Source organism: Lycium barbarum, chromosome 8 (genome assembly GCF_019175385.1).
Source record: "Lycium barbarum isolate Lr01 chromosome 8, ASM1917538v2, whole genome shotgun sequence".
Classification (NCBI taxonomy): domain Eukaryota; kingdom Viridiplantae; phylum Streptophyta; class Magnoliopsida; order Solanales; family Solanaceae; genus Lycium; species Lycium barbarum.
In genome coordinates this window covers 6,254,031-6,278,742 of record NC_083344.1, presented here as the reverse complement: position 1 = coordinate 6,278,742, position 24,712 = coordinate 6,254,031, and the positions used below count along the sequence as shown (strand labels likewise).

Sequence of the window (24,712 nt, the reverse complement as noted above, 5' to 3'; positions counted from 1 at the left end):
TTGGATGCACAGCTGCAACACAGACGCATAGTTAAGAAGAATTATGGGTAAGTGAGCTAAATGGGCGAAAGGACTAGTAGCGGATGGAAGGGTATGGAGATATTGACAAAAAAATGATGATATAGACATAAATGGAAGGAGAAGAGAGTATATTTGTAAGGATTTCATAACATGCACTAGAAATGGTGGAACACTGGGAGAACTACAACACATAGATGGGATGCAACTAACCAGGTAAGGAAAAAAATAAGTTAAACCGTGTGATGAAAGAACTCCTGCCTTAAGATGATCGTGAAGGGCGACAAGTAAGTAGTGAAGACGCTGGATACTCGAAGGTTATTGGAGTATAAGGACCTCCTTAAAAGGGGGGAAGAGCATATTAGACTTGAAAAGAACTATGACGTTTCAAGCTCCAGAAAAGGAAATTTATTAGCTCAGGGCTAGAGTTCGAAGCGTATTGGCATATCAGGAAGGTATCGGAAAGAAGCAGAAACGAATTGACAATAAGTGTACCATGAGGCAGACATAGAGAGAAGTATGGAAGACAACTCAAGAGAGCACTTTATGACAAGATGAACTCTGATATTTCTAGACCATGATTTGAATCCCTCGTATCGGGCAAAATTGCGCCGTACCTAAGTATGCAGTGACATGTCCTAAAGGGTAATAAAAAGAGCAAGAAAGGTCTCCAAGGTAAATTTACAAAGGTGTTAGAGAGGATGACGAACCCAAAGGACACTTGGTATGATAATGAAAATTGTAATAAAAGGAACAACGATTGGTAGTTTGGAATTTTTGAAGGAAAGAAAGAACGCTGCTCTTATGAATGGAAATAAAATAGTTCACCGGATATTAGAAAATAGTTCATGGACCAGTAGCTATACTGAACATGAGAGCATATGCTATGGAATTATATGAACCGTCAACGTGAAGCTATGCCCAAATACAATTGTAAGAAGGCCACATCGGAAAGCCAACAAGGAATAACGACTGACGAAATGATCGCCGATACAAGGAAATCGAAGATAAACATACTTGCGTTGCAAGAGAGTCGTAATAGAAGAACTGCCATAGCCCTATGCTTCTGGGATTGTATTGATAGATGTGAGGGAAGGAAGTAAAGAAAAAGTTATAGCAGGAGCTCAAAGATGTTGTGAGCTATGAAATTAGTTGAACTCGGATTATAAGTTTGCCATAAGTGTAACTGGACTGCGAAGGATAATAAATGGCTAAGAAACATTACGTATATACATATTTCGGATAGTGATATAACTGGCCTTGGAAAGGAACATAACCATTATGTTCACTAGCGACAAAGTTATGCTGGGTAAACATTTGGAATGTAAGGGTAAAAGAGATGGCGACAAGGATGTAAGGATTAGAGAGCCTGACTAATGGACTACAAAAAATCGGTACAGTGTATATCTAAGATCAATACAAAAAGGATAGCCCGAGATGGCACCGAAGGAGTAAACTCAAAGAGGGCGCCGTAAAGAGAGAAAGGTAGCTGCCCACTAACAAGGAAACAAGGAGCGAGAAAAAAAAAGGAGAGTTACAGGACAATGAATAGTTATGGCATGACAAGTCAAGACTACAATAATGTATAAAGAACAAGAGCGAGATGCTAGTTAATTTCCGATCATGTACATGAGGACAAAGAAGTGAAAAACGTTGACTGAAGGCAATAGAAGAGTTAAGAAAGAATGAGAAGAGACTGACCCAAGTTATAGTTTAAGCAAATGGTAATCGGACCCTAAAGGAAAAATAATTATTCTAACGAATCAAAGATGGTGTCGTGGATTGGCAATACTGCAACATTTGAGGACGAATGTTTCTAAGGGGGGAAGGATGTAACACCTCGCATTGTCAGAGCATGAGCATGCCGCGTACTTCACCATATTAATGGAGTATCGGAGACGTCCCATGAAGGTTTGGAAGGTACAAGTCATGAGAAGTTCGTAACAATGAAGTAAAGGGTGAATTGCGATCTCGTAAGTCGTAACCGGGAAGGACAACATTGAAACCAAAGGACATGATCATTATCAAGTATGATTAATGATAAATATCATGTATGGAGATTTTTAGAAGATTCCGGGACCAAGCAAAGCGAAGAAAATAAGTTTGTCGAAAATTTGAAAAAAAATGTTGGCAGAATTCTGGACAGAATTTTGGGTCAACTTTGGAGGGGTATATCTCCGAGTATATGAGGGGTTTTAAGGTGTTTCAAAAGCCTAAAATGAAGTTCATTGAGTCTAGTTTTCAACTCAACAAACTTTTGGTCAATCCGACATCAAAGCAGAGAGTTATGGGCATTTTAAAACGGACAGTTAGAGGAACCCGAACCTGGGTGGGAATCCGAAAAATCCACTTAAAAGCCCATTTATGTTTTGACCCGGCCCAATCCGAATTTGGCACCTATAAAAAGGGCCTCTACACTTCATTTTAGTCTTTTTTCTTCAACTCCATAATCCTCTAGAACTTCCCTAACCTCTCCACACCTCTCTCGAATTTTTCACACTTCTCTCTCCACTACAAGAATATTCTGGAAGGCTCTCCACCATTCCAAAACATTCTATACCATCAAAAAAGAGGATTAAACTCCAAAGCCCCAAGCTAAGTCATGGAGAAGGATTGTTCTTGTCTCCACTTAATGTTGTGATAAATTTGGTCTTGGAAGAAGTTGAGTGGGGTGAAGTTTTTCTAGTGGCAGGTATGTTCTCCATCCTATTTCTCATGATTAAATTGATTTGAAGGTTTAGCAAGTCTTATAAAAGAATAGAATCATAGTATAGAAGTTGCAAATTATTAAAGTGAAAATGACGACTATGGAATGAATTCGAAAGGAGATTTTGGATTAATTTGAGATTAAATTGAATATAATTCTTTGATTATGGTATTGTGGATATTGTTATGGTTAGTTGAGAAATTTGAAAAACATCGTGTGGGATGTTTTATGGAGCCTATTGGTGTTGATAATATTGTTGTTGTTGTTGTTGGTTGTTGGATTGTGATTTCGGGATAGGTATATGAACAGGGGTGGTGCTGCCCGAATTTCGGCAGATTCTAAACATAATTAAATTGAAGGCTTAAGATGAGCGTATGACATTGAGCCTAATAATAGTATGAATGGTTTATATGTAGATTTAGGAGCTTGGAAGGATAAACGTTGAACGACTAAGGCGATCGAAAGGTATGTTGAGGCTCATCCCTTTCTTTCAAAGGCATGATTCCTATGGTATGATTCCATAAGTGTTTCCATAACCTCCTTGATTTCAAAAGCTAGAAGTTTATGACTCTTAAAGCTTCTTATGATGTTAAAAATGAGAATGTTTTTATGAGGATTACGTTGAGGATGATTTTATGCTTAAAGGTCTCAAATATGATTTCAACGATGATGTAAAAATGTTAAGCTATTTCATGATTTTCTCGATTAATTTCATTGCTGTTGATCTCACCTTATAAATTGTTCCTTCAAGGTGGGATAGAACGATAGTTTTTAGTTGAACTCCTATACATGCCATGAGTATAATATATTTATATAGCTATTTTGTGACATTACAGAGTTCTATTATTTCATTTTGATTATGCACTGCACTCATTTTCATTCTTCATGAATATATAAGGCATAGTTGACAGGGGGTGAAGCTGTGGCGTTTTTTGTGATACTTCTATAGATATATGTGTTTCTTTGATATAGCTGTACTGATGCATTTATTTTGCCCATTCATTGACATGTCTCAAATGTTTTCTAGGATTTTATGTATGTGTTGAATTTAGGGATCTTAACAATGCATGCCCCAAAGATAATTTCTCGCTTCCCGTCTCAGAGTTGATGATTGATGCTACCACTAGTTATGAAGCAATGTCTTTCATGGACAGTTCATCCGGCTATAACCAAATTCGCATGGCGCCAAAAGATGAAGAGCTTATTGCATTTCGTTCACCCAAGGGTATTTATTGTTACAAAGTGATGCCTTTCGGTTTGAAAAATGCTGGTGCCACATACCAAAGGGCTATGTAGAATATTTTTGATGATTTGCTCCACAAAAATGTCGAATGCTATGTAGACGATTTGGTGGTAAAATCAAGAAAGAGGAGCGACCACTTGCAAGACCTGAGAATGGTGTTCGAGCGACTTCGGAGATATCAACTTCAAATGAATCCGTTGAAATGTGCCTTTGGAGTTACTTCTGCAAATTTCCTTGGTTTCATTGTTCGACATCGAGGAATCGAAATTGATCAAGCCAAAGTTGATGCGATTTTAAAAATGCCCAAGCCTCGAAATATTCATGAGTTAAAAAGTCTGCAAGGGAAGCTAGCATACATTAGGAGATTTATTTCGAATTTAACTGGAAGGTGCCAACCATTCAGTCATCTCATGAAGAAGGGAACCCCTTTCAAGTGGGACGAAGCATGTACTAATGCCTTCGAGAATATCAAGTCATATTTAATGAAGCCTCCAGTTCTAGTAGCCCCTGTACCTGGAAAACTATTGATACTATACTAATCGGCACAGTAAAGGTTGGTTGGAGCGTTGTTGGCCCAAGAAAATAGTGAAGGGAAGGAAAATTCTCTTTACTACTTAAGCAGAATGATGACAACAAATGAACTGAATTACACGCCAATTGAAAAGTTGTGTTTGGCGCTAGTCTTCTCGATTCAAAAGCTGAAGCACCACTTTCAAGCTCATAGTGTTAACCTTATTTCCAGAGAAAATCCCATCAAGTTTGTGATGTCAAAACCAGTCCTCAGTGATCGACTAGCAAGGTGGTACTTCCAGTTTCAACAATTTGAGATTACATACATCCCTCAAAAGGCTATAAAAGGACAGGCATTGGCGGACTTCTTAGCGGATCACCCGATACCTGATGATTGGGAGCTAACTGATGAACTTCCCGATGAACATTCAATGGTCGTTGAAATTCAACCACCGTGGAAAATGTACTTTGATGGTGCTGCACAACGTGATGGAGCTGGTGCTGGTGTGGTGTTTGTTACTCCGCAGAGAGAAGTTCTACCATACTCCTTTACTTTGACACAACGTTGCTCCAATAATGTCGCTGAATATCAAGCACTAATACTTGGACTCGAAATGGCTGTCGACATGAAACAGTTGCAGTTGCAAGTCTTTGGTGACACTCAGTTGGTGATCAATCAACTCTTGGGAAGCTCTGAAGTCAAGAAGCCTGAATTACTCCCATATCATGGTTATGCTCAGAAGTTGATAGGATGGCTTGGTGATATGACTCTTAAGCACGTTCCAAGGAAGGAAAATAAGAAAGCTGATGCTCTAGCTTTAACGTTAACTCTGCCAGATCAAACACAAGTGACTATCTACCAGAAATGGGTAGTACCTCCGCCAAATGAGGATGAAGGCGCGAAAAATGAGCTTGAGCATCTCGTAGCTGTTTCTGAAGTTGCGAAGGAAGACTGGCGACAACCCATCATTGACTACTTGAGTTATGAGATACTGCCAGAAGACTCAAGAAGAATAACTGAAATTCATCGTCCAGCATCTCGATTCTTTTGCTACAAGGATACTTTATATAGAAGATCTTTTGAGGGGGTACTCTTGCGATGTTTGGGGGAAGATGAAGCAGTCCAAGCTTTGCAAGAAGCACATTCAGGATTATGTGGATCACATCAATTTGGACCAAAGCTCCACTTCCACATAAAAAGGATGGGATATTATTGGCCAACGATGATGAAAGATTGCTTGGACTATGCTCGAAGATGTAAGGCTTCTTAGTTTCATACGAATTTTATACATCAGTCTCTTGAAGCATTACACCCGACCGTCGCATCTTGGCCATTTGACGCTTGAGGGTTGGACGTCGTTGGTCCGTTGCTGAAAGTTTTTGGTGCACACTTGTACATCTTGGTTGTAACCGACTACTTCTCAAAATGGGCTGAAGCTGTCTCTCTTAAAGAAGTGAAGAAGGAGAATGTTGCAAACTTCATCCGAGCAAATATCATTTATCGCTTTGGCATTCCTAGTTACATAATAACAGACAATAGCAAGCCATTTGATAATAAATTGATGAACAAGATTTGTGATCTCTTCAGTTTCAAGCAGCGTAAATCTTCTATGTATCATGCTGCTGCCAACGGTCTAGCTGAAGCGTTCAATAGGACGACTTACCGCACACCAATGAGATTAGCATGAACGAATGGAAGAAGCTTTATGGGCATATATGACGACTTACCGCACACCAATGCAAACAACCCCATACTCGCTTGCTTATGGAGTTGAAGCAGTCCTACCACTTGAGCGCCAAATACCTTCTTTACAACTTGCTATTCAAGAAGGGCTCACCGAAGAGGAAAATGCTCTATTGCGTCTTGCAGAGTTAGAAGCACTTGATGAGAAATGGCTGGAGGCTCAACAAAATCTTGAATGTTATCAAGCCTGTCTATCTCGTGCCTTCAACAAAAAATTTCGCTTGAGGTCCTTCCAAGTGGGAGATCAAGTCCTTGTCGTAAGAAGACCCATCATCGTTTCTCATAAGTCTAGAGGGAAATTCACCTAAAAATGGGATGGACCATATGTCGTACAAGAAACGTATTCAAGTGGCGCTTACAAGCTTGTTAATGTGGATGGCATGAGGATCGGTTCTATCAACGCAAAGTTCTTGAAGAAGTACTATCCTTGAAGCAAGATGACGCTCCTTAAGGCACAAGCATAAACTGCATGTAACTCCTGGCCTGCAAGAGTATAAACTGTGCACGGCCTAAAAAAAATGTCCGCTAGGTTGAAAATCTCACAAGAGGCAACCTAGGCAAAAGTTAGGACAAAAACAAATGTCCGCTAGGTTGAAAACCTCACAAGGGGCGTCCTAGGAAAAAGTTAGGACACAAAAAAATGTCGCTAGGTTGAAAACCTCGCAAGGGGCGGCCTAGGCAAAAGTTAGGAGACAAGAAAAAAAACTCATTTTTCTGAACTACGGAATGACTTAATCCTCTTCACCGAGGTACGTAGGTCGCTTAGAATTTCATTCTAAGCTCAGTCTCATGAGTTTTTTTTTTAAAAAATACCACTCTGAGTGTTGTTCAAGTGAAGTATGATGGAAGAGAATGCACCTGACTAGGCATATAAAGACCAAATCTACAAGCATCCTTCCACTGAAATTTGGACCTTCGCCAAATATTATCGGTTTAATGGGGGAAAATCACCATGGAAAATGAGTTTCTATGGCGGGATGATTGTAATCTTATCAAGTTGTCAAATCAGCAAGTTGAAGTCTTCAAATCCGTCAGTTTTCAAGTTGTAGTTCTCACATGCGCCAACTCTTCAAGTTGAAGTCCGAAGTATGCATCTGCAAGTTGAGGTCTTAAAATACAGAAACTCTTCAAGTTAAAGTTTAAATCCACCATCTATGCAAGTTGAAGTCTTAAAATCCAACAAGTCTTCAAGTTGAAGTTTCAAATCCACCATGTCGGTAAGTTGAAGTCTTCAAATCTGTCGAGTCTTCAAGTCGGGGGTTTCAAATCCATCACGTGGCAAGTTGAAGTATTCAAAGTTCGCCAAGTATGGTCTTCAAGCTGAGGCATTCTAAATTTCCAGTCTTAAGGCGTCAGAGACAATGTTCATCTCTCGCACCCTAAGCTGATTATTTTGTGGATTTGCCTTTTGATACTTCGTCGATATGGACATTTGGCATCATGGATTTTTCCTTTGATATTCCGTCTATAATGACATTTCGTATATAATGATATTTCGTCGATAAGGACATTCCGTCGAAGTGGTCATTCTATCGGCAAGGACATTCTGTCAATATAGGCATTCCGTCAATAAGGGCACTCCGTCGATATGGGCATTCCGTCGTTATGGATACTCCATCATTATTGAAGAAGAACATATCCCTTTGCGCCCTAAGATTACCTCACCGTTCTTGAGGCGGGAACGAGTATCCATCCCTTTGCGCGATAAGATTACCGTACCGTTCTTGAGACGGGGACGAGTATCCATCCCTTTGCGCCGTAAGATTACCTTACCATTCTTAGGACGGGGACGAATATCCATCCCTTTGCGCCGTAAGATTACCTTACCGTTCTTGAGGCGGGGACGAGTATCCATCCCTTTGCGCCATAAGATTACCTTACCGTTCTTAGGGCAGGGACGAGTATCTATCCCTTTGCGCTGTAAGATTACCTTACCATTCTTGAGGCGGGGAAGAGTAAATATCCCTCTGCGCCATAAGATTACCTTCTTTGTGCAAGAGCCATCCCCTTAAACAAGAACCTTTGAACGAGAACACGTCATTCTGATCTACAACAAAAAAAGGGAGAAGAAAAGAGACCATAAAACAAAATATGGGAAAAGAATGAATTACCTCATCGTGATGCTTGCAAAATTGGGTTCCAATGTAGCACGTACAGCTATTTATAGTCGATGAAAGGCAGCTAATTAGGAAGTGATTAACGATGTGGGAAATTGGTTTCTTGGGTTTAATGAATTACGGCGGCGAAACTACGTCCGTATTCTAATTGGACTTTGAGCCCGTTTGGATTGGCTTATAAGTTGCTTATAAGCTGTTTTAAGCTTTTTTGAGTGTTTGACTGGCCAGCTTAAAGTCATTTTGTGCTTAAAATAAGCTCAAAAAAATAATTGGGCCTATTTGACTTAGCTTATCTAAAGCAGCTTATAAGCTGAAGACAGCTTATAAGCCAAAAAAATAAGCTAGACTACCCCAACTTATTTTTTTTAGCTTATAAGCTGTTTGCAGCTTATAAGCATAAGTCCATTCAAACAGGCTCTTTGTTATGTTTGCATACAAGAAAAATTAAGCCTTCACGGCATTAATTTAGTCTATGTGAGAGGATTAGCATATCATGGCTATTATAATAATAATTACTATTATTAGGTAGCAAATGTTTGAAATCATTTTGTATTCTAACGTGCCACAGACACTTCAAGTCAAAAGATCATAAGTCAAATACTTCAAGCCTAGCCTTAAAAGTTTTATACACCCCGACAAGTCTTGAAGTAGGGGGCATTTGTGGATAACGAAATTTTATTAAATTTCAATTCACAAGAAATTCGAATTATATTAAATCGAAGATATGTTAGTCCAAATAAATATTGTTGGCTAGTATATTTGGATCAATTATTTAAGTCCAATAAATACGGATTTAATTAAAGGTCCAATTTAGTTGGGCTAGTCCATTGATTTGAGCAACAAATTATGAGCCCAATTTGTCAAGCCCAAGCTGTCATATTATCCAAGAGGCCCAAATTTGTGCCACGTGTCAAATGACGTGGCACATCAAGTCAAATAAAGGAGCCTATAGCGTTATGCCATGTGTCAAAATGATGCAACATGCCTAGTCAAACCAAAGGCCAATGAAGATGCGCCATGTGTACAAGCGACATGTTCCGGTCAATCAAATATCGACATGTCAGCTTAAATCTGACTGGTCGAAAGAAGTCTGTCCTTATCACAACTCCTCCATCCTACAACTATAAATAGGGGTTTCATAATCCATAAAAGGGACAGAAATTCAAAACAAGAAGCCAGATGGAGATCGTGGATCAAACACTACAAGTTTTCTACAAGCTGCAAGCATTTCTCTAAAAGTTTCAAATATCCGAAGATCAAGAATGAAGGCGAATCAAATATCAAGGCGTTCAAGATCAAATTCACTTGTTCGTGGTGGCCATCAAAGTGTTCGTGATGAATCAATTCAAATCCAGCTTAAATTCGAGGTCAAGCTCAAAAGCCCTTGAATTCAAGTACAAGTCAAGATCAAAACCATCAAGTTCAAGATAAAGCTCAAAAGCCCTTGAATTTATTGTTGAAAAGACGAATCAGAGGAATCATAGAGATTGTAACACTCATATATTTGAAATCAAATACAACGATTGTTGCGATATTTTCCTGTCTTGATTATTATTTTTTCGACGCGAATTTTATTGTCTACATTTAGTTTTGAGGTTATTGAAATACTATAACATAACAATTCTAACTTTGAAAAGCACAATCTCAATCAATTCTAATTTTGAATGCTTAATAACAATTCTACTAATGGATTCTAACAAAAAGCACAATCCCAACCAATTCTAAAAATCGAAAAAAAAAACTAGTCAAATAAAGTATACATTTTTGCACAAATTCAACATCAATAATATTACAAACACTGATAACTAAGCTAACACAAATACATTGACAATGAACATAAAATATAGCACAATCTCAAGCGAAAAAAAAAAGAAAAAGAAAAAGAAAAGTAAACTAGTCAAAGAAAGTTTATATTTTTCACAAATTTAACATTAATAACATTACTAATGATGTTTAACAAAGCTAAGTAGACTAACATTAGGCCTAAAATCTACAAATAAAACAAAAAAAATTGAAAGAATTTTAAAAGCCCTAATTTAAAAGAAACTAACCTCCAATTAGAAGTTAAAAACGGGGCTGGGGTAGGCGGGGTGGGTTGCGTAGGTGGCGGGGGAGGTCTGCGGCAACTAGCAGGTGGCGGGGGTGGCAGCGGCGTAGGGTTTTTTGTTTAAGAGGGAAGTGGGGGGTTTTTTTTTTTTGGGGGGGGGGGGGGGGGGGGGGGGAATGGGAAATGAAATGGAAAACCCGTTTGGGTGGTAATGTTAAGAAAAAAAACCGACGGACAAACAGACACAGTCCGTCGGTTTTCTTAAAGTGTTGACCCGACTTTGACCAAAAAAAATATATTAGAAAATTGTCGTAGTCTGTCGGTTTATTTTAAAAAAATTCATTTATTAATATTTAAAAAAAATTATAAATTATATTATATTTTTTTAAAACTAAAACTGACGTTGTCTGTCGGTTTTTAATTAATTAAATTTTATTTTTTAAAATAAAATCCACGTCGGTTTTTGTAAAAAACAAAAACAATTGGTGGAAATATAAGTTCAAAATTTCGCGAAAAAAACCGACGGTGTCCTTCGGTTTTTTAATAAAAAAATAAAAAAAATAGAAATACACACTGCGTCGGTTTCCCGTCGGATTTTTGTTCGTCGAATTTTGGCAGTTTTTTAGTAGTGTGTTCTCTACTTTTCTAACACTCAGAAGTTATAACTCTCAGAAGCAAGAACTAACCAATAAGACAGGGCAATTTGCACGATTACCCTTCATACAGACTGGGCTTCAATTTTTTTCCCCTCAATTCGCTAGTCTTTAATTTTTGCCCTTCGCTTAAAAGGTGGCCGAAAATACCCTGAGGTTGTGGGTTCGAAACCCACTATAGTAAAAAATAATAATAATTTCGCAAACCTATGCCTATTCAGGTGAAGTTACATAGAACCTATGCCGGAGACAACAGACTTTGCCTTAAGGCATAACTAAAAGTCTGCTGGAGACGACAGACTTTGCCTTATAAGGCAGACTTTTATTTATGCCTAATGCAAAGTCTGCCGTCTCCGGTAGACTTTTATTTATGCATTAAGGCAAAGTCAGCCGCATAAGGCAGATTTTTGGCAAAAGCCTTGCCTTGTAGTTTTTTTTTTTTTTTACTGAGCGGGGGTTCGAACCTAAAACCTTGAGGTATTTTCGGCCACCTTTTAAGTGAAGGAAAAAATTAAAGACCACCAAATTGAGGGAAAGAAATTAAAGACCAGTCCGTATGAAGGGAAATCCACGTAAAAAAAATGATAAGACATGCAATCTGGTTCGGCCAATTCCATACACGGCCCTCAACATGTGGCACAATCCGGGTCATTTTTTGTGCAGAGTGCCCTTCAAATGCACTGGTCTTCAACTTTTTCCCCTCAAATTGGTGGTCTTTAATTTTTGTCCCTTTCGCCTAATACCATGAGGTTTGGGGTTCGAACCCCAACTCAATTTAAAAAAAAAAAAGACAATTTCGCAAGGCAGAGTTTTATAGCAAAGTTAGGCCTGTTCGGGCCAAAGTTAGGCCTTCAGGCAGAGTTTTGAGGCAAACTCTACCTCAAGGAAGAGTTTCAAACTCTGTCTGAAGGTAGCAAAATTCTGCTTGAAGGCAGAGTTTTGCATGCAAATCTCTGCCTTGTGAATCTAAACTCTACCTTGCGATTTTTTTTAAATTTTTTTTGACTATGTGGGAATTCGAACCTGAAACCAAGAAATTCTAACGAAGGACAAAAGACCACCGATTTAATGGACAAAAATTAAAAACCACCCTGAAATAAGGACATTCCTGCGAATTGCTGCTTGTCCTCAAGCAAATCAAATCATACAATTTCGTTCAAATGACTCCATTCAAAAGTGCACCAACATCATACCAAGTCAAAATGGTCCACTTTAAGCACAAAAACATGACTTTGATTGGTACAAGTAATTAGGATCCAAGCATGTGAAACTTCAACCAAATAACTCCCTCATTTCAAAATACAATTTCAAGAATGCAATGGAGTTGCAAAACAATCAAGCGACATCACTCAAGCCTCAATAAGTGACTCAAAACCACTAACTTACTAGATATGCTCATTTGAATGAAGTTGGAATTTTTCAACATCACCAATATATCGTAATCCATATGCCCTTACAAGAAAGAAAGTTCCAAAATCACTATATTCACAACAACAACAACATGAGGGACATATACACAAAGTCACTCACACTCAACAAAGAAATTCTAGTGCTAACAAATATCACACCATAAGCTTGCCTCTATTTTCAATCATCACTAACTCAAGAACATTCGGTTGGAGATCACATAGGGACTTTTTAAGCTTGTAATGTAGGCTTAGGAAAGGGTAGGATAAGTATTTGGGATACAAGTGACTACGCCCTCTTTGAACACTACACAATACCTTTTGTCCACTTTCCTCTTCAGTTCAAAACATCAATCCTTCCTTTGCATACTAGTTTCCCCAAACTTCTTTTTGTGCAACCATTTTCTTGATTTCTAATATTTTTGTTCTTTTCGAATTCTTTTTTTTTTTGCACAAAAAGTTTGCAACCTTTTTGTATTTTCAATTTTTCTTCATTTCTTTTGACTTTTCCACAACACCAACCTTCAACACTTCTCAAGCAACACTAACAACCCCAACTTAGGCTTTCGGCCTCAAATTCACAATTTAATGTTCAAGGAGGGAAAGGTTCAAAAGAGAGAATTTTCATGAGAAAGGGTAAAGGTTTATAATGCGGCAATCAAAGAAAAGGTCATAGGCTCAAGTGGGGTTACTAATGATATTATTTATGCAATGGTAGGCTCGAAAGGCTAAAAAGGCTTTTTTAAAAATCACAAAGATAGCCCAAGGTCATCTCTCCAACCAACATAATCAAAATTAGCATTGAAAGACTAACTGGTAAAGTTCTAGATGATAAAAGTAAGCATAATAATTATTCAACAAACACTCACCACACATGGCATATGAACTAGTCAAGATGGATCAATTTCACTTCCTAAGCAAGAACAAATAGAGCAATATCTCATCATCCCATGTAAAACTGATCTAGTAGGTAAAGAGTCACAAAATGAGCCAAAAAGTTATCACAAAGATCATACTTTCCTATGCACCTTGCTTTTTTTTTTTTTTGAACTTTCACAAAAAATTTGGAAGAGTATTCACATTTCAACATTTCACATGCAAGAGACTAACTCTATTAGTACCAAACACGCCAAAAGTTTTCACATTTTTCCTCAAAGGAGCACCTACACCTAAACTATAAGACTAATTAAAGAAGCTAAGAAAGAAAATAAAATAATGTAGGCTTGGGGATAGAAGGAGGGAAAAGTGACGCTTTGAGACTTAGAGGGAAAAAAATGAAAAAGGCTTTTCAAAACAAACCTTATATACCTTTGGAATTTACGCAGGAAATGCGATCGCATTTCAAGTTTGTGGCCTCGCATTCCCTCTGCAAATTCCACTTACCTGATGTGGCGATGGCTGATAGAGGCGAGCAGAGTTACGACCACATAAGTGAGATGCGGAGCTGCAACTTGCTCGCAAACTTCATGTTTTTACATTGGTCACTGCCTTTTTGTGGGGTGAAGATGCGGCCGCAACTTTTCGCAGCATCCAAAGATGCGGTGCCGCATCAAGGCCGCAAATTCACCCCTGCCTTTGGTTCTTATTTCATTTTCCAATTTTTCCAAGAGTCCATTTTTGTATTTGTTTCCCCCTTCACTTCCTTGCAACCTTGCATCCTACACACATAAACAAACATTAAACAAAAGCCTTGGGTTGCCTCCCAAGAAGCACTTGAGTTAACGTCACGGCACGACGGTTACCAACTTTACCACTTTTCCTTTCATTTGGAAGATATGAATTTGCGCCCCAACTTTGAATCAAGATTCCGGTGATGCTCGTGAGGCAGTGGTAGGAAAGCAAGGAGGCCAACTCTCGAGTATCGCATTTTGCACTTTTTGGCGTTTAAGTGAGGAATGTCATTTTGTCTTCTTGGCATAACAAACTTCAAAATAAAAACATGTTGGTTTTCATCACCAAATTCCTTCATAGGCTCAGGTGGTTCAATTTTCATATCACCCTCCAAGCACAATGTTGAAAAATGGTTAGAATGTGGTCTAATGCGCTCAAATTTTAAACTTACAGTATCTTTGACATCCTCACTCGCAAATGAACTAGAGTCAATTTCAACATTTTCCATGACAACGATTGACTCTAATTCCCTTTCTTCTCCGGCATCTCCAATAAGCATAGAGTTGGTTGGCGGATGTTCAATTTTTGATTTCTCGCAATGAAGCTCACTTTCTCCTTCAAATATGGACCTTTCTTGACTACTTTTAACACCCTCAAGTTGGTGAGCATTATGAGCCTCAACTAATAATTTCATTTGATCCTCCAAGGTGTGAATAGCTTTATCGTTGCAATTAATTGCTTGACTCAAGTCATTAAGTGCTTGCTTCAAGTCCTTAACTGCTAAGTTCTGCATTTCCACTTTTTCAAGGATGGTCTCCAACATGAGTATTATCCTCTTATTTTGAGCATTTGAGACTTCCTCCACTTCCATATCCTTATCATCATCAAAACCAAAAGTAGAATCGTCATAGTGGGGGTTCGGGGAAGGGAAGGACAAATAAGCACAATTAGCCCAATGACCATTTTGACCACCACACCTATCGCAAATACTCCACTCATAGGTTTGGGATTGTGCGCACAATCCGCCCCCGGAAGAATTCAAACAATTTTGCCATGAGTGTGGTCCTCCACCATAAGGAAAGGGTCATCAAAGTATGAACAACTACCATCTGACCAATTTTTATTATATGATGCCATTTACAAAAATTAAGAAAGTAAACAAAGTCAAAGAAAATAACTACACAAATATTCACAAATTTGGGTCAAAGCAAGTAAGCTTTAAATCCCAAACTAACTCAAATACGCTAAATTGTTCCCCGACAACGGTGCCAAAATTGATAACGTCCAAATCCACTCCTCAAAGAGAAAGTGTACACGGTCGTCGCAATATAATTTACCCAACTATGAGTCTGGGTCGATCCCACAGGGAACAACATACTAGGTGATTTAAACAAGTAAGGAATTATCACCAACTACGCTAAGCCAAACACTTTTCAATATTTGATTTTTGTTTTAACAACTAACAAAGATAAAATTAACTAGAAAGCGGGTAAAATGATCAATAGCCACAAGTATGGATACAAAGGAAATTACGCTCAAGTAACGATCCAATGTTTTTCACGATTTTACAACTACGAGTGAGTTTATGCTAAATAGATAATGGTTTCTAAAATCTCATTGAAAGTCTTCCAACCAAATCAGTGAATTTCACTCTAAGCTTTTCCAAGCCTTAGAGTGTGATATCAAGCACAACCAATTGAATCTCAATTAACTTTTCTATTCCTGACTCAAGTTATTAGATGGATTTTAAAGCCCAAATTCTTGTTAATTAATCTTTCCCAACCTCAATTTTCCTCTTTCGGGCTCAAATCGAAGTAAATGGGTGGGTCTTAGAGTTAGCTAATCCCTTAAGAAACATTAAAGAACAAGATTAATTAAAACAACATTAACTCACTTCATTAGCAATAAAAATCATTCAATACATAAGCAAAACAAGAGTTTCATTCAAACCTTAATCATAGAATATTTCCATAAACAAGATTCAGGAATGGAATGGAGTACCACACACTTAGATATTCAATACATAACAAGGAATTGAAGAAATGAGTAAAAGAGTAAGAAATTTCTCATCTAAATCTTCAAATCTTCTCTTCCAAAGTGTGAGTTGATGAATCCTAGTCTCCAAAACTTGTGTTGAAAATGGTCAAAGATGAAAAATAATTTCACCAAGTCTTGCTTTTATAGTTTCCCAATTTTTCCAAGTCCAAAAATAACAAAATAAGCCCCAAGTTTTCAGATTTGCAAAACTACCACCTTTTTGCAAAACCGGACAGTTTGCACAAGTTTTTGCCATTTCTTTAATTTGGCCTCTTTTTGACTTGTTTTTCACTTGGTTTCTTCCAAGGCTCTTCTCAATCATATTAACCTATAAAATGAAAGTAAACAATATTAAATGCACTAAACAATATTAAATGCACTATTTTTTCAATCAAAATACAGCAACAACCTAAGATTAAAACATAAATAAATTGGTAAAATACCAACTTATCAATTGCCTCCATAGTTATAGTTATATAACCGAAACAAGTCCCTCATATGGCCTAGGTAATCGAAGCCCCATCTTAATTGGGTCTCTTCCGAAGTATGTAATATAAACAAGTTCCTCAAATTGCCCAGATTGCCTAAGCCCCATCTTGGATCTATGAGAGCCTCTAATGATGTAAGGGTCATTTGCACGATCATCCTTCAAAGGCACTGGTCTTTAGTTTTTGGCCCTCAAATTGGTGGTTTTTAATTTTTGTCTTTCGTTTGGTGTTTGAATCCAGGCTCAGTAAAAAAAAAAATTGCAAGGAAGAGTTTTGTAGCAAAGTTAGGCCTATTCGGCCCAGAGTTAGGCCTATTCGGCCCAGAGTGCAAAACTCTGTCTTGCAATTTTATTTTTTATTGAGTTGGTGTTCGAATCCAGAACCTTAAATATTAGGCGAAGGCCAAAAATTAAAGACCGCCAATTTGAGGGTTAAAAATTAAAAAGTAGTCCTTTTGAAGGGCAATCACAAAAAAATGATGATGTAACTTAACACTTTAATTAAATATAATTAAAGGCTGTAAAATAAACATTGCAATGCATAAAAACAAAATTGTTAGCAAATTTAGATAATGATAGTATGATAGAGCTAATGATTGAATTAACTTATATGCTAACTATATAATAACACAAAACATTAGGTAGAACTATATTATATAGAGCTAATCATTTAGATAACTGTCCGTTTACAGCTAATGATTGAATTTAACTTTTATGCTAACTATATAATAACCCAAAACTTTAGGTAGAAGTATGTTATGGAGCTAATCCTTTAGATAACTGTCCGTCAGAACTAATAATTGAACTACTTTCTCCCTTCTATTTTAATTGTCGCTTGAGTAAAAAAAATTATCTCAAAATAATTGTTACTTAAGAATTCAACACTAAAGTTGATAATTATTTCTATTATACTCATAACACTAATTAATACTGCTCAGTTCTACAAAAAAACATGTGTAATAAATTGGGGTAACTTAGTAAATCATATCTTATACTCCATCCGTCAATTTTTACTTGTTCATATTTGATTTGACACATCCCTTATAGAGTAATTATTAAAATGATAAGTTTAGTATTGCACCCTTTGAATATAATAAATTTAATATTTTGAGAATGCATTATTCCATGAGATTATTTTATCCACCTTCTATGGGGTAGCTTATCCCACTATTTTGCTGGGATAAAATAATATGTGGACACATTCTCATTATTGAACACAAGATAAATAGTCTCATGAAATATTCCTAGATTATTATTCTTATCCCACCAATCAAACGGTCCCTAAGTGATAAATTATGTTTTGATTTTTTAAACTGAATAAATAAAAGTGAACATATATTTTTAACATAATGAACATATAAAAATGGATGGAGGGAATATTTTTTTTAATAGGCATGAAAAGAATTAAAACGAAATTTAAAATGGGTCCGAGGTGAGTATAGTTTTAGTCTTCTATAGCTGACCCACTAACCATTTTTCCTCTCAGCAACTTTATATTCATTAGTCATTGACGTCTCTATAAATCAAACACCTAACATCAAAGAAAAATCACAACTTTTTTCACTTCTTGTTGTTCCTTAGAAGAAAAGAACTGAAATTTAAGAATGGACTGCATCTACAAGAACCCATCTGTTTCAATTGAGGCAAGAGTCAACGGCTTGCTCTCTTGCATGACACTTAAAATAAAATTTGTTTCAAAATAATTTGTCACTTAAAAATTCAATACAAAAGTTGACAGTTTTTTCTAATGTGAATCTTAACAATAAAGAAGTACGTAGTTCTTTTAATACAATTCAATTCTCAAAAAAATCTAATAAATTAGGATAACTTATTAAATTATATCTTATATTCCCTCCATCTGTTTTTACTTGTCCAGATTTAACTTGGCACACCCTTTAAAAAATAGTCATTAATAAAATGAATTCAATATTTTGGGAAATGCAATAGGCAACGATTATACAATAACAAAAACAACATACCTAGTGAAATCCCACGGTGTGGGGACTGGGGAGAGTAAAGTGTACGCAGACCTTACCCCCATTTCGGAAAATAGAAAGGCTATTTCCGAAAGACCCTCGGCTCAATGTGCAACGATTATAGTGGTTAGTAATAAAAGCAAAATAGGAACTAAGTGATAAGTTTTCACTTAATTTTTCAAACTGGACAAATAAAAGTGAACATCTATTTTTGTCTAGGAACAAGCACAAATGAACGGAGAAAATATTAATTAACTTTCTTAATTGGCGAGAAAAGAGTTAAAACGATATTAAAAATGGGATGAGAGTATAGTTTAGTCTTAAATTGAGACTTAATGGTTAATCTACTGACCATTTTCTTCTTTGGTCACTTTTTTTTTCTCTACATTTTTTCACTTGTTAAGAAAAAGAACAGAAATTTAAGAATCCATCAGTTTCAATTGATGCAAGAGTAAAAGACTTGCTTTTTCGCATGACACTTTGAAGAAAAAATCGGTTATACCCTTAGCATTATTTTTTTCCCATTTTTAATTACTTAATTCTAAACAAATATCTACTACATAAATTAGGATAATTTAGTCAATCATATCTTATATTTAGTGTTTTTTTTAATAGACGCGAAAATAATTAAAGCTATATTTGTTATTATCAAGTTTTAATGATGACAATTTTACTTGTGTAGGTATGGAAATAAAACCAAATAAGGGAAGCAAAGATATCAAGGGAATCACTCCATAAATAAAGTCATCAATTGTTTATGACAACTGCAATCAAGTCTTAACAAGGAAGAATTCAATCAAGCCATAATTGAAGGTGATTGCGGTTAATAAGGGAAGAAAAGCTATCAAGGAGATTAGTACAAGATCACATCATATTTATGATAATTGCTATTATGGCGAATTACATCAAGTACAACCGTCCAAGGAAGGATATTTCCACAGCTTTCAATCAAGCTTAAAGCTGTCAAATCAAGCACGAGTCTAGAAGATTTTCCTTCCTTTGAAGGAACATGAATTGCTACTCAAAGCAGATTTACATAGAACGAAAAATCTGCTCCAACAGCTCCAACTTTATTCTTGGAATATAGGATCCTCAATATTCCTATTTCAAGGATCAAATATCTTGGGTTACTTATCTGATTTCAAGAGCCAAAAAAGACATCAAGCTACCAGCTATTTAAGGAGGCTCTACCGGACAAAGAAATTATACCTTTGTCTCATTCTCTCAAGTTCTCCGCTTTACTTTTCATCAACATTGAATTTTTGAGTGATCCATAGTGTAAACAAAAAGAAAGGAGAAATATAGTATAGTTTGTGAGCCATTGTATCAAAGGATTACGAGTGTTTTGAGTGCAGAAGTAGGAGTTCCATTCAAACAACCATTGTACCAAACCTTTCACAAAAGAGCTGCAGAGAATACCCTTGCAACCCAAGGGGACTGGATTAGGATTGTTGAAACCTAAAATTTGACCTTCCAAAATTTATTCTAATTACCCATAGTCCTTAGATATCAAGGGAGTAAAATGTGTACTTTCTACAGGATTAAAATGATTTTATAAAATTATTTACATAATATTTTGCCATTTCATTTGGAAAAATAACTTTGATAATATTATAAATCATTTAAAAATCAATTTACATTTTTGCAACTAATATGTAGCATTTGGTAAATTTAATCAAGAAGATAATTTAAAATAATTATTTATTTAATTGTTAAAATTGTCAGAAAATCAATTAGCAAGCATTTTACTCTGTTCAATTCAAGAAATCTGATTAATTAAATGAATTAATCATTTAAATACCTCAATTCTTAAATTTTGCATTTTTGTGCAATTTCTTGAATTGATCATAATAACTCGAGTGCTTAATTATGGCTAATTTCATAAATTTCTCACAAAATGGTTAATTGGGACCATAATTGAAACAATCAATTGTTGGTTAATTTTGGCCTTAATTGATATAGCCAAATTCATGGTTTAAATCAATTGAGGTCATCATCGCAAAATTAGCCTTTAATTGCTTGGCTAAGTTTAACTTTGGCCTTAATTGAAATAGCCAAATTCATGGCTTAAGTTAATTAAGGTCATTGTTGCAAAATTAGTCTTTTAATTGTTTGATTGGTCAAATTATGACCATAATTGAAATAATCAATTTCATGGTTTAAAGTCAAGACTATATTCGCAACTTAAGTTCATTTGCATAATTAGCCATGTTTGTTAGTTTGTTCAGATGATTAATTAATTGTGTTTGACCATAATTAAGGGGGTTTAAATTAATTGACTCGCTTAATTGTGGCCATTTTATTAAAACTGTGTCAAGTCCTTGCACATATATACACGCATATACATGTGTATACATCTATATCATGTATATATGAGTATATATATGCCACCCCTCCCTCTTCTTTGATTTTCTGCCTGGCCCAATCCATTAAGGAACTGACCCGGTCCAAGTCCGCAATTAAAGGGGTAATATCCCCTTACCCTTTTCATTTTTCTGTCACAAGGACAAACGACCCCTTATGTGCGAGAGAAGGGTTTCTCCTTGAAATAAACCCTAGCCGCCCCACCCTCTCTCCTCTTTCTTGCGTCATTGTTGCCTGAAATGGCAACAAGCGTACGTCGCCTTTTTCAGCCTTAGCATGGTCGATTGGGGTAAGCATTTAATGGTAACCCCCTCTCTCTACCAAGTTTCAACCAAACAAGGTATTGCTTCGTTTTTTCTTTATTTTTCTTCTGCAAATCAACGGTCAAAGGATTGAATTTTCTTAATGGTTTTTGTTGTTACTCGAATTTAAATTCTCGATTATCAATGGTTCATGAGGAACCAAAAGGATTGATTAATTTTTTAGTCAAATCCGACCACTTATCTGCTTGTTCACTGAATCTCAACCATTAAATGGGTTTTGAGAGCAAGCAAATCTGAAAAGTTGCATAGTCCCACATTGAAATTGACATTAGGGTTTTGAGATTTTTGGGGTTCTATAAATAGAACCCCCAAATCACATTGTTGAGGAGTGAGGCAACTAAAAATATCACTTGCACATAAAAAATTGGAATACCTAGGGTTTCTAGCAATTTTGCTTAAGACCTTTAAATTTTCGATTTAGTTAAAGTTTTAAAGTTTTTTTTTTCTGAGTGTGGTTGAGCATTCGGAGTAAAGTGTTGGAGCTTTCAAGTCCAAACTCTTCTAAGGCCGCAATGAAAAAGGTAACATTCTTCCCTTTTGTCTTTACTTTTTAATGTTGTTCAATGTGTTTATATGTTAATTATGTGCTTAGTTGATCATGATTAGGTTTATTGTTTCTAATTTTGTCTATGTTTAGGTTTATGCAGTTTGTTTGGTTCATTCCCTGCTTTAGTTAGTGTACAGTAGTGCATAATCCCATTATTAATCATGTGATTAGTATAGATAGTTCAGTGCCTTATTTTAGCATGTCTATAGTCTTGTTTTCAAAACTAGATAGTTTACCATGATTCTTAGTTGATTATGTGTTAGCCTAATGTTCTTATGTACTTTGGTTAACTGCTTGATTGGTCTAAGAGAAGTTAAATATGTTTGTCTTGTCAAGATGTGTGATCAGTCTTTGTGAATAATGTTCAAGCTTCAGCTAATCACATTGGTTTAGTATGAATGTATGGTCTATTGATTATGCCTAACTAATTAGTAGTTGCTTAATTATGCACATATTATCTCTAATCTAAACAAGGTTGTTTTGACTTAAGGTTCCTTCTGTTTGCCCTGTATATAACCAATCACATGTCTTAGGCAAACCTGCTTACAAGTTTTAGTTCTTTTGTGGTTAGCAGAAGCTACATTAACTTGTGACGTTGTTGTATGAATTAAATACATGTCTATGCCTGCTTAAAGGTGATTTGCATGTTTATAATGATTATTTATGTATATCTAAGGTTTATGACTTGCTTAGCTATACTGTCCCCTCCATTTGGGTTAAATCATGTATTACTTGCTTCTTCTATTTAAAAGGAATTAAGTTTGTCACATGAGGCCAGCATATGACCATGTTCTCTGTCCCATTTCACTTGTATCAAGCTGCACAACAATGTATGCTTTAGCACACCCATACTTGGCTTAATATGTTCCCCTTAGGGTTCTGTTTGGCTCTATGAGTTGATGCTAAAAATGTCAATTGTATGTCAAAAATGAGCATTTTCTGTTGAATTTGAACTTGTTTTACTCACTACTGCATGTAGTTGTTGTCTTTTAAGAATATCACATGAACCTGTTACATGCTTATTCACTAGAAATACTTGCTTAAATCTAAAAAAAAAAATGTTGGTATTTGCTAAGTCTCTTATGTGAAACCATGCCTACTTAGTTTCTTCTTGTGACCACATAAAAGTAAATCACTTGATATGTATGCCCATATGTTAGGGAAAAGATTAAAAGAACTTGTCTTATGTTTGGCTGCTCACGTTCAACTGGTTCTACCTAATACTCTTGTTTGTGGATGTTTTACTTATATTCCCCTTCTCTTTGTGAGTTTCTGTTGGTAAATTTGAGCGTGATTAATGTACGACGTTGACTAAGTGTGAACCCCTTCATGTGCATATGATTTTTCTGAATATTATGCTCCCTTCTATGAAATTCATCTTTGTACATCTTAAGATAGTGTCATGGCATGCCAAATGGATTGGAACCTGTTTTGTCTGAATCCTAGTGTTGATTTTGTTTGAGTACACAAGAGATATACCTAAGTATACTAGATGTATACAGTTCCTGTATACCTCTGGCATACAGGAGTTTGGATATACTATACATGAGGTATATCATCTATGTGGCATTAGAATTATTACTTGTGCATCATAATGGTTTGAGTTGGGCTTGTTTTATGTTTGTTTGCTTCGTCGGGCTTTTCTCATGTATGTGTTATGAGTTCGTTTCTGTTTGGGCCTCTTCTCTTGCTATTCTTTTCAAAATAGGCCATGTTAATTTTTTTAAAACCCTTCTTTGTTTTATAACTTGGGCTGGCCAGCTTCTTTTTGTATATATCCATTGTTTAAGTATATTAATGTGTACATTCGCTTGTACAAATGCATATACTTAGTTCATGTTAAACAAGTAGCTCTAGATACCTTCTAATCCTTATCCTCTCTTTTCTTTTTTGTGTCTCATGTAAAACTGCATGGGCCATTTGGGCCGCCTTCCATTGCATTAGCCTTCTGGGCCTGAGGCCTAACTCCTTCTTTGAATCAAGTCCGGACCTAAGGAAAGGGAGAAAAATATGAAAGGGGAATCTAATATTTATTGAAGGCCCACGTATGGGTGAAAATAGACAATTGGTGGACTTAGGTACTTCTCCATTTTTATTCTATTTGTGTGATATAACTTTGAAAATATTGGAACCCTATGTGTATTTAGAACTTAGGAAACAATACTCAGTATTTAGGAAGTTGCCTAAACCTTTTCAAAATTCGGTTAATCCTAACTTTGCATGAAAATTGGTAATTAATTCATTTTGCTAAGATTTTAAAAACTGATTCAACACTTTAATTAAGATTGAATGGTTTTTAAAAAAAGTGACCAAGTGATAAACGGTTTGGGCCACCTCCCCCTTTGTAGAATTTGGTAATAAAAGGACAATGTTTAAACTGTTTTGGGCCTTAAGCCTGCTGTTGGACCGAGAGTTACTTTTTTTTTTTTACTAAAATTTTAAATTTGATAAGGAAATACGGATGCAACTCAAAAATTGTTTTGGAAAAATTATTTTAACAAGAATCACTTCAAACACAGGAAATAAATGATGGAATTCTGGGGATTAAAGCTGGCAATAGAAAAATGGACTTTATACTTGGATTCAAATGATTTTGATAAATTAGGCCGAAAGCCCAAAATTTTTATGGAAAAAATCAGAGGGAAATCTACCTGGACCGGGCTTAAGGATAAGATGTATTTGGTATGGAGTATATGTTGACTTATTGAGCTTTAATGCACTAAAATGGACTTAATGAAAACTTTCTAATTCCTATAAATACTTATCAAAAAATAGGAGATATACTCCATATTTTCCATATATATGTATAAAACCTATAAGTACTAAACTCATTTTATTAGGACTAAAATAGTAGCGACTCTACTTGGGAGAAATCCTGGGTGTGTCTTAGTCTGGAGATAAAGTGAGTTGAACCCTTATACG

The 24,712-nt window shown here is 36.0% G+C and overlaps 1 protein-coding gene across 1 annotated transcript; it reads left to right on the top strand.

The window, feature by feature from the left end:
* The first annotated feature begins 4,594 nt into the window (after positions 1-4,594).
* On the top strand, positions 4,595-6,166 carry LOC132607626 (uncharacterized). The gene is made up of 2 exons (XM_060321718.1): positions 4,595-5,735; positions 5,856-6,166. Exons 1-2 carry the CDS (start codon positions 4,595-4,597, stop codon positions 6,164-6,166), a joined length of 1,452 nt encoding a protein of 483 aa, XP_060177701.1.
* Positions 6,167-24,712: the final 18,546 nt, after the last annotated feature.